The sequence below is a fragment of the Hydra vulgaris genome, chromosome 06 (assembly GCF_038396675.1).
Source record: "Hydra vulgaris chromosome 06, alternate assembly HydraT2T_AEP".
NCBI lineage: Eukaryota > Metazoa > Cnidaria > Hydrozoa > Anthoathecata > Hydridae > Hydra > Hydra vulgaris.
In genome coordinates, this window is record NC_088925.1 from 24,152,501 (window position 1) to 24,171,120 (window position 18,620).

Here is an 18,620-nt window from a genome sequence, read left to right on the forward strand (position 1 = left end):
TTTTTTTTTTTATAACGCAATTTAAATTGCAGCAATTATTTTATAAGAAAAAAAATCATCTTTCAAAATCATATTCATGTTATACCATGTATGTTGAATTTGATAAAGGCCATGTATAAACTTTTTTTTGTTTTAAATATATTTTGATATAATTATATATTTACTTACAATATTCTTTATCGAATTCAACATAAATAAAATATATTTAAGAATTTCATTTTATTAAAAAAAAAAAAATGAAATTCTTGCACATAAAATTTAATGGCAAAGGGACAACCCAAACATAACATTTGTAACCTAAGTTTGAAAGAACTTTTTTGTATTGACGCCACATATTAACTGCAAAAGCGCATTAATCAGACCATAATTTTTTTTAAATCATGTATTTTAGATCATAAACTAACCTTTGAGAAAAAAAATAGGCGTCAAAAATTATAAAGTTTTTCACTTAAACGGTCAAAATATACAAAAAAAAACTATCAACCTTTTTTTAACATTTTGGCTATAACAAAATCTTCGCATACTACTCATAAACTAGTTGATAATTTTTTAATTGATGTTTAGTCTATGATCGATTCAAAAAATCTATGATAAAGCAAAAACTTTTGTTAAAAAGCATTTTTAAAACTGAAACGTAAAATAAAGTTATATGTAATACCAACATTTTAAAGTAACTTGAATTAAATTTATTAAATTTTTTTTTTTTTTTTACTTTAACATAGAAATTTTTAGCAGTCAAAAAATTGTAAAACGAAGCATTTTAAAATTTTAAAATGAATTTTAATCAAATTTAATAAAATAAATTTATATTTAATTATATTTGATAATAAATTCAACTTACATTTAATAAAGTAAATTAAAAATAAAGATTTTTTAAAGAATGGAAAATAGAAAAAAGTTAATCTATCTGTTTTTCAATCTAATAAAAAAAGTATTCCACAAATGCTTTTTTACAACTACAAAATACCTTATTACAGCTTAATGTTTTCTGCATAAACTATTCTAAAAGACTGTTTAAATAAACTAATTGAAAAAGTTTTTGCGTAACATAAATTGCATAACACATATGTGAAATCGTAAATTTATGAATCACCCATCTAAAGCAGATATGGCGGGCAAAACGGGCAATAGGCCTTTTTATGTTTTTTTGATTATTAAATAAAAAAGCTCATAAAATAAAATTGATGACATTTTGGTAATAGTTTATTAAATTTTACACTGTAATGTTTTTTATTATCATTAATACACGATAAAAACAACCATCTGCAACAGTCGTTTTCTGACATTTATTCAAGCATTTAACATTTCTAGAACAATTGTTAAAAAGCACGATGCATTTGACCTAATAAACTAAAATCTATTCTAATAGAATTTTAAAAATTTATTAAAAAGTATTAGATTACTTTTTTTATTGAAAAGATTTATTATTTTATAAATATTATTTTGTGTACCATTTCTTCTTACTTTTATATTTAAAAAGTTCCTTTATTACTCTTCCTTTTTGTGAAACATGTTTTTCTAATTTGGAAAGTTTAAAAATCGCACTGAAATAGCTCCAAGTAAGAAAGCAAGATATTATATGAAAAGATTGTGTAATTAAAACTTGAATGAATGAGTTAAATACTTTTAAAATTGTAAATAAAATAACAATAACTTCTAGTGATTGTTTGAAAGAAACAGATTTTATTTTAATTACCAAAGAATATTAAATTTTTTTTACGACGAATTTAAGGACTTAAAAGTATTCTTCTATAATTTATTTTAAACCTTTTAAAAGAATATGTTATTATTGAAATATATTTTTAAGTTACTTTAAACTATGACTGGAATAATCAATTTGCAATTAAATGATAAAATTTCTTTATTTGTTTGTTTACATCAGAGCTCAATTTAACGGTTGTACATCTGACATTGTCGGGCTAAAACCTCAAATTGTCCAATCAATTTACAAAAAAATCAGACATTTTGACAGACAGGAATTAAATTCTTCAAATTAAAACTTGGACAGGAATGGCGTGCGATCAAATGCCATTGCTGACAAATTTATCATAAAAAATACGAACCTACTAAAAAAAATTTATGTATAATATTTAATTTACACATAACACGTTTATTTTAAATGATCATTGTAACTTTTTTTTTATTTTATTTAAAGCCTTTGCATCAAAATAAAAACTTTAAAAAAGATCAATGATTAAAAGTTATTTGTAACATAACGATTTTTTTAATTGCTTGTCATAACACGACAATGATTTTGATTGCATAACTCGGTTCCATAAAACCGTAAAAATTAAATTTTAAAAATTTGATCGGACACTGTCCGACCCAAATAAGTTTAGATCAGACATTTTGTCCAGGACCTTTTAAAAAATTAAACTGAGCCCTGTTACATTATTAAAAAAATTAATTAAATTCTTTCATCAATATGTAATAACTAATAGTTTGTCTACCCACTATATGAAAGCCAAAAAACAAAATTAATGCTACTTTAACCTTTTAAGATTTGTGGCTGATTTTTAAAATTTTTCTAAAATCAAGAGTATCACAATTTTAAGAATCCAGAATTTTAGATTATGTGTCAAAAAAAGACTCTAAGTTTGTTTAAAGTAAACAACATAATTAACTTTTTATTAGTTATTATTAGTAAACAAAATAATAGTAAATATATTACTAATAGTTAAAATAGTAAATAAACTATAAAAGTATATACACTTTTTGCAAAGCACTGCTGTCAGATTACAAAAGCCTAATGTCAACTATAAACTATTTATGAACTATTGGATTTATACCTTGCCCTATAAAATTTATAAGCTTTAAAATATATATAAAAATTAATTATACATTCAAAACTATAAAAATATACCTAATAAAACTAGTTTAAAAGGTTGAATTTTTCCTTGAGGTGCTCCATTTGGTCTTTGTGGTGTTCCAGATCTTGACATGTTTAACTTATATTTATTTATAAAGACTTTAATTTATAACTTCTGAAACTTTTGAAATAACTAAATAAAACAAAAACTGTTTTATATATATATATATATATATATATATATATATATATATATATATATATATATATATATATATATATATATATATATATATATATATATATATATATATATATATATATATATAGGCCTCGGTGGGAGTAAATAAATGTGAGAGAGCGGAGAAAAGCTCTCCTATAACACATAACAAGTGTCATTTGTTGCGCCATGAAAAAATTCTTTAGAAGTAAAAATTTTTTTTTACTTCTAAAGAATCTAAAAAACCATGCCTGTTTATTATTCAACAAATTAAATTTTTTTGACTTTGTGTATTTCATTTTAGTTACAATAATAATCGAACTTTTGAGAGAAAAAAAAAAAATACTTTTGCGAGAGCTGTAAATTGCTCCTGTAAACTGTTTAAGGAGAGTGTGAGTGAAAGTTGAATCTCTCGCTTCCCGCCGAGGCCTATATATATATATATATATATATATATATATATATATATATATATATATATATATATATATATATATATATATATATATATATATATATATATATATATATATATACATGTATGTATAAGTTTACATCAGGAATGTATATATAAATGATGATTATTAAGCACAACAGAGTGTACATACATTAAAGGATTTTTATAGTAAAAAAATTTATAATTAAAAAAGATTGCTTGATTTCAAAAGAAAACAGTTTATTATTAAAAAGATGGTATAATGCAGTTTTACATTTAAATCTTTTACGTTTTTCTATAAAGCACTGTTTTTAAAATCATGGCAGATACCACTCAAAATTAAAATAAAGTTTTTATATATTATTTAATTAATGATACTGAAAATTTGAAGTAAATCTGAAGTTCCCATATTGAATTTCCAAACACACAAAGTATTATTTCGAAAGTTAAGATTTGAAGTATTGTTCACATACGTACTTTCAGGTGGTTAATACATGGGAGAGGGTGTTAATTAATTTTTTGAAAATTTTACGACCCATCTACCACTTATTAACACCTCTCATATACTAATCTCTACAAACTAACAAAAAAAACAACTTTTAAAACTAAAAAAAAACATTTAATGTAAACCAACCTTAAAAATTAGTATAAAACTCTTTAATAAAAATAAAAATTACTACCACCCATTTATCAAAACCGCTCTGTTTATTAAATCTGTACAAAAACTCCTTCCCACTTTTTTATTCTGACCCTACCTTGTATTAAGTACCTGAAAGTAAAATTTTTCTGATCACAAAGTTATTCATTGAATACCAACTGCTACAAAATTCTTATCTTTCATTTTGCTGTAAAAAACTTCTTACAGTTGACAATTTTTTTTTTTTTTGCATATGTATATTTATATTTAATTTTACTACTATAACTCTATATTTAATTTTACATGTAACTCTACATTTTTTCAAAGCACTATATGATTTCTTTTGATATATTAAGTTTATTTTAATAAATTAAATGATAAAAACTGAGAAAATAATTTTTTTGCTGACAACCAAATAAACTTGGGTGAAAAATTTTATAGGGTCTTCAAATTTAAAAAATTGCAACTTATTAAAAACTAATATTAAAAATTACGAAATACTTAAGCTACAGGGATAATTTCTTATTTTCTTAAAAAATTTTAAAACTAGACATAAATTTATGTAAATAATATTGTATTGTAAATTTTTAATGTATCCTCGCATCCTTAAATATATATATATATATATATATATATATATATATATATATATATATATATATATATATATATATATATATATATATATATATATATATATATTATATATATATAATATTTATATATAAATATATATATATATATATATATATATATATATATATAAATATATATATATATATATTTATTATATTCAATGTTAAAAGACTATCAGTTTATTAGGTTACATTTAAATAGTATTTTAGAATTCCATAGATATTATTAAAATAATGTTCGTGGAGCAAATGGTAACAAAAATAATTTATGTAAGACACAGTATTTAAAGAAAATAAAATTAATATGACTAAAAAACCTAATTCAAATACTTAAGATTTAATTTTACATTTTGCAAATAACATTTGATTTTAAAATTAAGATTTCAGTTCTCTTCGCTTTCCATTTTGATATCCAGACTGTTTCGGGTCGATAGGCCGGCGCATGCGTGTGATGTAATCACGTAAGTGATGTTTGTCTTTTGCAAGTTACCGAAGAAGCCGAAATGGATTTGCCGTCATTTCGGTTTAAAAAAGAAACTTAACCTTTATCTATATGCCGTGTGGGTTTTTAGGCTTCTATTATTTTACGATTACAACTAATAACTTTTTTGTAAATGTATTATATATAAAATTTTCGATTTTTTCTTGAACTTGTTTGGTTTTATTTTGAACTTTTTAGACTAATCTTTAGTAAGAAGTGTACTACGAATACGTAGATTATTAATTCCGCTCGTAATTTTGTACATATACAACTTTTAATAGACTATATTAATCAGCCTATCAGAATTTTTGAATGACATTTACTTTTTGCGATTTTGATTTTGAATGTCATGTGTTAATTAGAACGGTATAACTTCGTAGCGATGCATTGAAAAAGTTTTTGTAGAAAACTAACAGGTAGAAAAGTTCTTTAAAAATATTTCAAATATTAAATAGATTTAAATTGATAGTTAAAATGCCATTAATTTTACAGATTTTTTTTTTATTATTTATTTCAGAATGTATGAATGTTTTTATTGTTTTAATAAATATTAAGTTTATAAAATTTTATCGTTTGCAATGGCTAAACAAGTTCAAATATTTCCAATTTTTTTATTAAAAAGTTTGAATCCAAAGAAAAAAAAAGCGCGATTGATCGGTAAATGTTTTTGAATAACAATTATAGTTTGAAAACAAAAAACTGTCTAGACTATTAATGTCTTCTTAAAAGATCAAAAAATTAAATATCTTAGTATTTTAACTGTATTTGTCTTTTTTACTATTATCTCATTTTTAGTGCTAAATTAATTATTTAGCATTTAAGTTTTACAAAACTTCTAACTTTATTAATAAGGCTCATCAAAAATCGGAAAGTAATAAATTTAAGGAATTAATTGTTTAGTACTTAAAAATACTTTTAAAAAGCAAACATTTACATAGTCAAATAAATTAGTAGAACCATTTTCGAAATTTCGAATATATATATAAAAAAAAGAATATTTGAAGACAGTTATATAAAATATCTATGTGATCATTGAAAAAATAATAATAAAGTGACTAATATATTCATAGTTTAAAAAATAACTAAACTCAGACCCGCAACTACGAATAAGTATGAGTAGATATGGACTGCTTGCGTGTAGATTGCGCCTGCCCGCCTAAGTTCTTATAATATAAAAAAAGTTTTTACGTATTTACGTATTACGGTTGTTACGTATTAATTCAAAATTAATTCGCGAACAAATTTTTATTGCACCTTCTAATATCGTGTGCAATCCTGTCCGCTGTCTTTATGCTATCTTTCTAAATCGACTACTTCTATCTCTCACTTTAACATATCTTCGTTCTTCCTAAAATCACTTTACTCTTGTTCCGTAGAGCGGGTTATGACGCTCCTTTTGGAGCCGAACTCGTCTTTGCGGTCCTTGGTAATGTGGCCTCTATATGGCAATTAACCGGAGGAGGATAAACCACAATACCTAAAAAAAGTTTTTATATATTATAAGAATTTTTTTATTACAAATACGATATTGTTAATTACAAGAAATAAATGTAATTTCCTGTAGATATAATTTTGTTACTTTTTTTTTTTTTTTTTTTTTTGTTCTATTTATTATTTTTCAGTAGGGTGTGTCGATTTTTTTTATTTTAATTTCAAAAACGGCAAGGTTACTTTTTATGAAGATTTTTATGGAGATTCCGAATCTGCAAAAAAAAAATGTCTTGCTGGGTTGGTCAGCGTTGTTTTGAACGGGAAAATGACTAAAATGTGACTAAACCGGGTGAAACCGTAATTTAAAAAAAAAGTTTTCTAAAATTTTTGATTAACTCAATAATCGTTATGTTGAATTTTAAAAAAATTGATTATTTGGTTCATAAAGTCATAAAAATAAACAGAGAAATAGAGTTTTTGTAATAATGGCCATGCCATTTCCAATCCATCGAACCTTGCATTAAGCAGGTTTCTTTTTTATACAATTACAACAATATAATAAATTATTTAAAATTTTATGAGCACAAACAATGCCTAATATAATTTAGTTGGACTAATTTTAAATAAAATTTATAAACTATTAATTGTTAATTATAAGTAAGTTTTAATAAAGATATCAGTATTATATAACATGTATTATAAAATGTATTAGTATATAATATACTGTTTGTTTTAACAAGTGTTTTACTTATTATTAGTTTTAGAAAAGACAGCGCACCCTACGATAACATCCACTGTCTAAAATATGAAAAAATTGACTAATTTTTCTAAAAATAACCTTCACAAAAGCCCCCATTATGTGTTTATTTTTTTGACTTTTTAACACAATATGACATTTTTATAAAGTTCAACATAGTATATATTGAGTTTATATAATAACTGAAAAAAAACTTTTTTTAATTTTTAATTTTTTCCTTCAATTTTTCATATTTTGGTCATTTTTTCGTTGAAAACTAAGCGTTTCTCCCAACGAGCGATAGTTTATTTTTATTTATTTTTTTAAATTCAGGTTCCTATAACATTCCCCATAAAAATGAGCTCCCCTTACTTTTAAAGATTGATAAAAACAGGAAAAAAACAACACGATTTACAGTAACATTTTTGTCTATAATATGAAAAAAATGCCTGAATTTTGTAAAAATATCCTTTACGAAAACTCTATTTCTGTGTTTATTTTTATGACTTTTTGAAGCAAGTAATCAATTTTCTTAAAATTTAACATAACAATTATTAAGTTAATCAAAAATTTTAGAAAATATTTTTTATTTTAATTATAGTTATTCCCTGTTAATTAGTCACATCTTAGTCATTTTTCCATTCAAAACAACGCTGACCCACCCAGCAAGACATTTTTTTTTTTTGCAGATTCGGAGTTTCCATAAAAATTTTCATAAAAAGTAACCTTGCCGTTTTTGAAATTGAAATAAGAAAAAAAAAATCGATACACCCTATTATTCAGTGATTAAAAAAAAACGAAAAAAAAAACAAACAAATGCAATAAATCTATTTATAGTTTGATGAAGAGGTGCTACACTAGGCCCCTCTAAGCTGACGGAAAAAAATACACAGAAGCTACAGACAAAGCAGCAATTTTATCTCTAAAAGTTACTTTGTTATACTGTTTCTGAAAGTATTGATTGATGGAGCTGCTGGTGGTTCACCGCTGCTTGGGAAAGCGCATTCCGTGGGACAACAACTTTATTTGAAAAAAAGTTTTGTCGTTCTTCACAAATTCATACAAGCTGGCGTTCTAGTTTTTGATTATGCCCTCTAAAAATATACTTGACTTTACTGTTTGAAAGTTTTTGCGGGACAAAAAACTGACAAGTTTGAGTTGACGCGTGATTTTAAATTGTTCGATTATGTCTGCTCTTTTACGGCGTTCTTCAAGTGTTGTTAGACCGAGTTGTTGAAGTTGATTTTCATAGGACAAGTATTTAATATATGATATTGTTTCTGTTGCTCTATGCTGGACTTGCTCGAAGATAGCAATGTCAGGCTTTAAATGCGGCTTGAATAGCGAACTCGAGATGGGGGCGAATGTAAATAATGTACGCCATAAATAAAACTGCGACTCCGAAATGTTTTTTTGGGTTGCCCTAACATTCTATTCGCAATTGATGCAGCTGAATCTACTTGTGGTCTGACGTTAAGGTATTTGGAGACCATCTCACCAAGGTCTCGTTCGACTAAAGTCTTTTCGAGTGGGTAACGCGTGCCGTCAATGTTGGCTACTGAGTAATTGCGCTCTTGTTATATGCGCGACCAACATGCGTTACTTTGCATTTTTCAATGTTGAAATGACCACTCCACTGCTCTGTCAATGTTGGCTTAGAGAGTGATGCTGTCCAACTCGTTTTTAATTATGCCAGTAATTTTACTGTTGTCAGCATACAGTTTGTATATGATGACTAATGCTGTCCGGCACGTCGTCAATGAAGATTAAGAAGAGCTATGGGCCCAAGACCGAGCCTTGAGGACGTCACTAGTAACCGCTTGCCATTCAGATGTGATGCCGTTGATGAACACTTGTTGACTTCGGTCGCGTAAACAAGTTGAGATCCAGTCTAAGAGTGCGTCTTGAATACAGTAGGCTCTTAGTTTATGAAGAAGGCGTTTATGCAGCACTTTGTCAAACGCCTTTGCAAATTCTGTGCATATGACGTCTACTGTGTGGCTGCGATGAATGGCTTCCGTCATGATATCCCGAGTTTCTAGCTAGTTTGAGACGCAACTCTTGCGATGAACGAACCCATGTTGCTTTGGAGTAATTAAGCCATTAGCAACACAGTGTTGCATTATACTTGTTTTAAGAATACTTTTTATCATTTTGCATGAAATTATTTATTTATTTGTAATTCAATTATAGTTGACACATATGGCTGTTACATTGATGGCTCTATAATTGGCTAATTTAAGCCAAATGGCACTTATCCTTAAAAAATAAATATAGTTATAAGTATAAATTGTAAGATAACCAATAAATACATTAACAACAATAAAAAAATTTAAAAAAAATTAAAAAAAAAAAAGCCAACTAGAGTGGCAAAAACCAACAAAAATATAAAGATTTCATTTTACTTTAGCTTATAAATGTATCCAACATCTTTAATAAAAACCATGCATAATTGAAAAAAACTGCATGGGCATTGCTTGGGAATCCAGTTTTTTATTTTAAGTTTAAATTCCTTCAAAGATGAAAATGTTTTATGATCATTCGGGATTAGTTTCCAATTTTTTGGTCCTAGGTAAGATAGAGATTCCAATCCTTATTTTGTTGTACGAATATTGGTAGAGTATGGCCGGTAGTTTGATGCATTTAGTTTACTCCCCTTCTTGAAAATAGGCGTTATATTCAATTTTTTTCACAAGTCGAGGACTACACCAGTCGCGAACGAGCACTTATAGATAAGCAAAAGAGGTTTTGCAAAGGTAGCTGCACATTTACTAAGGAACCATGGATGTAAACCGTCGTAGCCGGTTGATTTTCTTTCATCAAGGTGGTCGAAGCACTTTTATACTATATTGATAAAAAAATTTGCTGGGTTAACAACACAAGTTGCTTCAGTACAACTTTCAAAAGCTGGCATTGGACCTTCGGGCTCCAAAATAAAAACCGAATGAAAATAGTTATTCAACAATGAGCATATATTGCCGGTATCAGTAGTGCTATTAGCTGTTTCTAGCAATGTAATAGTGTTTCTTACGTTCTGTTTGCTTTGTACATGTGCATGTAAGCGTTTAGGGTTGCTTTTGCATTCTCTGGCGAGTTCCTTTTTGTAGTTGTGTCTGGCAGATTTTACCATTTTAGTTACGTGTTTGCATGCAGTGCGGTGTGATTCTTTGAGTAATTGGTGCGTATCGCGACCTGTATTAATACACTTGGCGCATAAGACGCGTTTAGCCTTAATTGCCTTAATAAGATCTGGTGTGACCCATTGCTCCTGTTTCTCAGTGAATGGTGTAGTTGTTGATGGGATGATTGATTGATGGCTTCATTATTCGCGTTTACTAGGAGCGGGTAGCTATCATTTGCATTTAGAACATTGAATTCTGTTTCTTAATAAACAGCTGCAATGTGTAAGAATATTGCTGCATAGTTTGTTCGGCTCCAAGCTGAGTAAGGTAAAATTCATCAAAGCATTCATCATGTTTCTTTTGAAACATGATATATAGTTAAGGTATAAAAATTTGTTACGTTAGAATTTTGCTTTACAGTACTTTTTCATGCCTCATTTTTTCAGTTTTTTCAGACTTTTCTTAAAAAACTTAAGCAATTTACAACTCTAATTACAAATTTAACGTTACATTGTACTCAGCCCAAATAAACTATTTGATTTTATTTGCTACAGCATAGACGTCAACACCGGGAGGGGGAGAGGGGCAGGGGGCCATGGCCGCCCCCACTTTTTCTGGGCAATGTTTTTGAAAAAAACAACATCAGTTAGAATAAGAATAAAACTTAAATACAGTGTCGCGCTAATCTAAAAAAAAATTTACTATTTTTACGTTACGAAGTAATAGGTTATGTTATATAGTTTGAAAGCACGTTTGAAGCTATTAGAGTTAGTAAATTATATATTATTTGAAACTAGTAATGCCGTATGTAAACCTATAGCCTGTATAAACAAATTCAAAAGTTACTTCAGTATTGTCGTTTTGTAATAAAATTACAGCAAACATAATTTTTTCTGAAATACCCACAAAGAACAAAAGTTTGTCTTTCGAAACTACGAATCAAAGTATATAAAAAGCGTCAACTCAAGCGTCAAAAGATGATCAAATCATCGTGACTTGATCATCTTTTGTGAAAATCACGATGTCATTGATCATCTTTTGACTCAAGCGTCAAAAGATGATCAATGACATCGTGAAAAATAATTATGTCCTTTTATAAGAAGAAAGCTGTAAATACTGATGTAAATAGTAATGGTGTAAATACCGATGTTGTAAATAATAATGCTGTGAGTATTTTTCCCATAAATACTAAAGATACTAATAATGACGCTATAGATTCTGCAGAGAACGTAAGTAACAGTTTAATTGATGTTAAAAGCGAGTCGGATGTGTCTGATGTCTCCAAAAAAAGAAAAAAGTTGTTTGAAAAAATTTATTGTTCATCTAAGATTTCATCTTTCCTCGAACAATGATAGGGATGCGAAATCGTTCCTGTCAACATAACTGGTTTGAAAAATACCCTTGGTTACATTATGACATTGAAAATGATTGTGTATTTTGTTCCTACTGTATGAAACACGAACTAAAGTTAACAGCAGAGAAGAATAAATACCTAGCATATATATTAGTTGGCTTTGGAAATTGGAAAAGAGCGCCAAATTGTTTCCAAGATCACCAAAACAACAAATGCCATAGGGGTGCATCTACATTTGAAATTATTGATCCTTCTTGCATGCAGCGATCCTTCGGCAATGGTGAATAAACAACTCATTAAGTCAAGATCCGAAGAACGACAATATCTTAAAACAGTAATAGAGTGCATCAAATATCTTGTTCGCCAAGGGCTTCCTTTACGAGGATCTGATCATATTAATGATAACCTAATGCAACTTTTAATATTGTGAAGAATATACTGACATAGCAAATAAAGAACTTTTATCTTTTTGTATACGCTGGATTGACAAAAATTTCTCTGCAAATGAAGATTTTCTAGGGTATTATGAGCTACCAAACATTAAAAGTGATACAATTTCTTCGGTGATAAAGGATTGCTTGGTCAGATTTGACTGAGGACAAACATATAATGGAGCAAGTAATATGATGGGGAAGATAAATGAACAACGAAAAGCTCCTGTAACTCACTGTCCTGGTCATTCACTAAGTTTAGCCATAAAAGATGCAAATAAATTATGCAGAACTCTTAATGAAGTCATGGGAACCGAAGCGGAGATTGTAGTTCATTAAATTTTCCCCTAAAAGAGAAAGAATGCTTAGAGAAATCAATTAAAATATTGAAGAATTAAATGATGACAACAATGATGTTTTGGATAGAGCAACTTCTCTATCAAAACTATCAGTTAATCGTTCGTTACCAAGAAAAATTTAAAATTTACATAAGGAAAATTAAAATCTTTATTTATGATAAATAAAAAGAATTTTTAGTCCATATTTTTCCACAAGCTCTAAAATTAGCAAAAGTCATACCAATATTAAAAGGAGGTGACATTGAGAATATAAGTAACTATCGTCCAATTTCACTACTTTCTGTGTTCTCTAAAAGTTTCTAAAGTTTTAGAAAGAATTTTGTACAATAAAATTTATAATCATCTTACTTTAAACAATTTATTATATAACAATCAATATTTTACAAACGTGGAGATGAATAAAATAAAGATCCAGCAGAAGAGAGAAACATTTTTGATCTTTTTTTTTATTAGAATTTAAGTGATTTTAGTTGTAATGAGCACTCTTCTGTTAAAGACTTGAAATTAAACCGTATTTTGTCTCTTATTCGTAAAAGCACTAAAATAATGACAAGTTGCTAAGTATAAAACTCTCAATAGTAAAACGAAATTTTTGGTAAATTTAAAATTTTATGTACATATGTACGCTAAAGTTTTCTATTTTTTCAAATTTTAAAATATTTTTTATGATTGCGTTCGATTAGTTTTAAATAAATTATTAAATATAGATTTTACAGAACTACATGCAACAAATGGAAGTTTGGTATAACAGTCTTAAAGAAAACTTCAAAGCTGATGTAAAATCTAGAATACTGGGATACAAAGCTCAAATGGAGTCATTTAAATTTTTTTATGGTATCAATCTAGACTTCACAATTTATTCAATTACAGATAAGCCATTAAAAACAGTCCAAGCACGAAATATTTCAGCAATTTAAAGGCAAGAAGTAGCTCAACTGACCATCAATACGCTTGAATGAGATCAGAAATGAAATGAATGAGATCAGAAAAAATGAATGAGATCAGAAAGTCAAGCTGATGCTTTTTATGAAACAACGAAATTTAAAGCTGAAAAATATTGCTTTGTTAATTTACCTTCTATTCCAGGAGCAATATTTTAACGTAGATTGGTTATCAAAAGCTGAAGCTCATCACCCATCAGGCCCAAACGAACATTATCGTGCGATATATTTTGAGATTTTAGATTCCATTGTTACAGTAATGAAGGATACAGAGCCGTGGCTAGGCTCCCCCACACCCTCCAACTGGGGATGGGGGCAGAACTTTTAGGGGCCCTTTTTGTAATTTGAAATTATTTTTTATAATAAGAATATTTGAATATATACATAGTTACTCTTACTATTAATAAAAAAACATGGCCTTTTAAACACGATATTACCAAAATTAAGCAAGCGTGAAAAAAGCAATAATATTTTTCATGTAGAAAAAAAAGAAAAAAAATGTTCAACTCCCGAGGTCTGAATTTTATAAAAAACGCGAGCTTTATAAAAATCTGTCAAACCGTTAAAGAGAAATCATTAAGCAGCAGCCAATCGTGCGAAGAAATATATTTCTCTAATTCGCATATTTTATTAGGTGCGAATATATTATTATTTGAATTTAGATTACATATTTCAATGAAAAACGATTTATAATTTATTTATAAATTATAAATCGTTTTTTATTTTTGGCGATTCACAATTTATCTTGGTAATAATTTATTTTATTACTATGCTATATGTTATTACTTTTGCTTTAATACTATGAAATAAAAAGTCTATTATTTGTTTCAATTAAATCATACGCATTGTTTTTAAAGAAACAAATTGGAAAACTGTTACACTTTGCATTTGTTTATTTTAAAGTTCAAATGATTATAAGGCCATTATCATTGAACTGATTTTTTTGTTATTATTATTGTTATTATTATTATTATTATTATTATTATTATTGTTATTATTATTATTGTTATTATTGTTATTATTATTATTATTATTATTATTATTATTATTGTTATTATTATTATTATTATTATTATTATTATTATTATTACTACTATTATTATTATTATGCGTTGTTAGTTTTTTATATAAAAAAAAACAATAAAGGTTTCCAAAAATTTATAATTATATTTCGATAGTATATCACGATATAATTATTGGTATGAAAAAAGTGAAAGGTGGTGCCACTAAGAGAAGAGAAAAAGCTGCAGCCAGGGAGGAAATCGCAAATTACCCCAAGCTAACATATTTTTTGAAACCATTAGTTCAGAATAGAAGTGTTTCGATACCAACAGAAACTACAAATAATTCTGATTGTCATTATTTGAATACTAGAGTAGAGTCAGATAGACTGATATGCGAGTCTACGTCAAATGGCATAACAATTCCGCCTATTTTTCTCAGTGATGATCCTTCTGAGTGGCATGATAATGTTTCTGACGCACAGAGGTGTGACATTGTTAAAAGTGGTTTCAAAAAGATCGAAATTGTTTTTGCATACAATTTAGAAAGAAGACGATTTTCACTGAATTATTATAACCGCAAGATGAAGAATGGAGAAATCTTTGAACGCACATGGCTCATATATTCTTTGAACAGCAATAAAGTGTTTTGTTTTTGTTGCAAGCTTTTTGGGATAACTTCTTCACCATTCCGGCAAGGAATGAACACTTGGGAAGGCTTGTCAAAAAAACTTAAAGAACACGAAACATGCAGTGCACATTTCAAGTGCTTTGAACAATGGATGACTTTATGAAAAGGTTAACTGATATTTTCTTTAATTAATAGACTCAGCCGACCACGTTTCTGTAGCTTCTTTAAGTGGTGCCAAAATTTCTACTGCTCCCTCGATAGATTTCCACTGTGTCAAAAAAAAAGTTATTCAAAAGTATGTCAACCTGGTTCTCAAAAGAAGTGTATTTTCTTAGAAATTTTGAAATTGTTATTCGTTTGTAATAAAAATAAGTACTTTTTGTATTATTGATGAAAAACGATCTGCTAAAATTTTTTTAAGAGCATTTTTTTTTTTACATAATTTTTTTGTTAATAAATTTTAAGAAAAAATATTTATGTTTTCTAAAATTTCTATGAAAATACGCTTATTTTGAGACCCAGGTTGACATACTTTTGAATAACTTTTTTTTCGACAATATTGGGGACTTTACCCCAAATTCTAAAGATTTGAACCTAAATATCTTTACAACTTGACGTGATGATAAAAAATAAGTTGCATATTTGAAATCAACATATTAAATTTGTCTTAAAAAACCACCTAGTTAACAAGGTTCGACGAAAAAAATTATATGAGTTGCATATTTGAAATAAGCATATTTAATTTGTCTTAAAAAATCACCTTTTCCATAAAAAATTTTTATTTGTTTATCAGTGTTATTGACAATGAAACTTATAGTGCTGCATATTTCCGATCCAGGACAACGATATTATTCAGCAATTAATCGCAAGAAACTAAATTCTAATTATAAATGCATTGAAATGGAAATATTTACTAAAAAGTTCTTAGTTTGGCTTAATTTCTCAATTTTCTCAATTTGTGAATGTGGTGAAAGAAGCTCTTGTTTTGTGACTACGGGAATAATTAACACCAAAACATACATAAAAGAATGCCTCAAGAAACGTCTTTTGCCGTTTTTAAGAACACACAAGAATAACCCGTTATATTTTGGCCCGGTTTAGCATAATGTCACTACTCTGGGACAACTTTAAAATGGCTAAGAGAACATAAAGTAGATTTCGTTGAAAAACACTGCAATCCACCAAATTGTCCTGAACTACGTCCTATCGAAAGATGTTGGGCTCTTGTCAAAAGAAAACTAAGTTCAAGGTAAAAGAAGCCAAAAACATTAAAGACTTCAAAAATAAATGGATTAGAGCTACCAAGAAAGTCCAGCCGAAGACTGTGCAAAAGCTGATATCGAGTGTAAGACGCAAAGTGCCTGCGTTCTCACGTACAAAACTTCACAAACTTTCTTATGTGAAATTTAAGAATATTAATATATGTACTTTCAAAATATATAGCATTCAATATCGAAATACTAACCATGATCTCGTCTCGTTCTCGTTTCTCGTGAGGGATGGAACTTATCGTGAGAAACGAGAAATAGAAAATTCTCGCGAGAAATAAAACGAGACTTAAATATTATATCATTTTCCAAATTAAAAGTTATTATAATTTACAAAATGCTTAATAATTTGTTTTTTTAATTTATTAATATTTTGACTCCGTAATTTTAATTAGATTTTTAGTTAGATATTCTAATTAGATTTTTTTTTAAAATCAAATTAAAAAATTTTAATTAGATTTTAAGTATTTTTAATTAGATTTTAAATACAAAATTTTTTTGTATAAAATAGTGCACTTTCGACTTAATTTCATTAGTTAACCAGTGGAATTCAACTTGACACATATTGTTCATATTGAAAAATCATATTGCCTCATTTCAACGATCAAAAATGTCACCAAGAAAAAACAAAATCTGGAGATATTTTCAAAAAACAAGTGACGTTGTTGAATGCAAGGCACGCAAAAAGTCTTTGAAAACAAAAGATGGAAACACAAGTGGACTTCATCGTCACCTCGAAAAAAAACACAGCCAAGATTACGTTGAGTGTTCTGAAAAAACTGACTCTCTTCTTCCTCCTCCTAAGAAGAAACAACGAACCATGGTCGAAATGCTTGAAACAAAGTCCAAATATAACAAAGACAATTCCATTCAAAAACAGTTTGACTCTGCAATGCTGGATTACTTTTGCACTGATCTTAAATTTATCTTAAAAAACCACCTAGTTAACAAGGTTCGACAAAAAATTTATTTATTTATTTATCAGTGTAATCAAACAAGATTTTTTTGGACAATTTTTTAAAGAGCAGCTTTGAACAACGAATTGTGATATTTTCTTGCTTTTCTTCACGACAAGGAACTTTTTTCTTTTTATAAGATATATAGCCACAATTTCTCTTTACTCTTTATATAGTGGAAGCATGGTTTCCGTTAACACCACATCAGAACACGCACATATTTTTTCTCGTTCATGTCTTAAGATATTTTCAATAGAGAGAATAAGATCTTTTAATTTATTTTTAAAAACAGGATAAGTCAGGGGTAAGTCGAATTTAGGCAAAGTAATTTGGTTCCAGAGATAAGCTGCACGATAAGTAATACAAAATTGATTGAATTTTGTTCGACAGAGTGGTTCATTTAAATAATTATTATTCCTCATGTTAAACTTGCTTAATGGTTTCAAAATAAAAAGGTCTTTAAAAATTAAAGAAGATAAATCATACTTCCACATATAAACAAAAGATAAATTTTTATATACGTTTAGTTTATATATATAGAGGATTTTCATTTGATTAAATATTGATAAATTTGATAAATATAGATAGTTTTTAGATATAAAATGTGTGTGTGTTTGTGTGTGTGTGTGTGTGTGTGTGTGTGTGTGTGTGTGTGTGTGTGTGTGTGTGTGTGTGTGTGTGTGTGTGTGTATATACACACTAAAAAAATATATTCTATTGAAACTACCGAATCTTTTTATTGATTATAATTTAATAAAAAGGAAAATATCGTTAAAGTTCTTGGGTTTAATTCTAGATGAAAATATTAATTGGAGAAAACATAAAAATCTAATTGAGAATAAAATTTCAAAAAATATTAGTATACTGTATAAAGCTAAACAGTTTTTAAATCAATCTTGTTTGAAATACATATACTTTTCAATTATACATTGTTACCTAAACTATGCAAATATTGTGCAGCACCAACGTAACAAAAATAAATGAACTTCTCTGCAAACAAAAACATGCTATTATTAGAATTATTACATATGAAGGTCAACTCTCCCATACTGTTTTTTTTTTTTTTTACATTTATTTTGCTGTTTAACAATACATAATCAACATATATATACAAGAAAAAAATAAAATATGTCCGTAGAAACAAAGAAGACAGTAAAATTTTGTCAACAAGC

At 27.4% G+C, this 18,620-nt stretch overlaps 2 protein-coding genes across 3 annotated transcripts in view; one reads left to right on the forward strand and one right to left on the reverse strand.

Moving 5' to 3' along the window:
• Window positions 1–5,222, reverse strand: part of LOC100197993 (ras-related protein Rab-5C) — a 40,612-nt gene extending 35,390 nt beyond the window's left edge. Inside the window, exons 1-2 of one of the 2 annotated variants that reach the window (XM_065799663.1) lie at window positions 5,085–5,222; window positions 2,864–3,002 (exon numbers count right to left, since the gene is read on the reverse strand). In XM_065799663.1, the coding sequence (XP_065655735.1) occupies window positions 2,864–2,942 (79 nt within the window). In that variant the 5' untranslated portion in view covers window positions 2,943–3,002; window positions 5,085–5,222. Of the gene's footprint in view, window positions 1–2,863; window positions 3,021–5,084 lie in introns of those variants that run through there. The other variant, XM_065799662.1, reaches the window with a different exon arrangement.
• Window positions 5,223–12,487: 7,265 nt separating this feature from the next.
• On the forward strand, window positions 12,488–15,387 carry LOC136081296 (uncharacterized). Its single transcript, XM_065798602.1, has 3 exons — window positions 12,488–12,619; window positions 13,359–13,485; window positions 14,771–15,387. Exons 1-3 carry the CDS (start codon window positions 12,488–12,490, stop codon window positions 15,385–15,387), a joined length of 876 nt encoding a protein of 291 aa, XP_065654674.1.
• The last annotated feature ends 3,233 nt before the right edge of the window (window positions 15,388–18,620 follow it).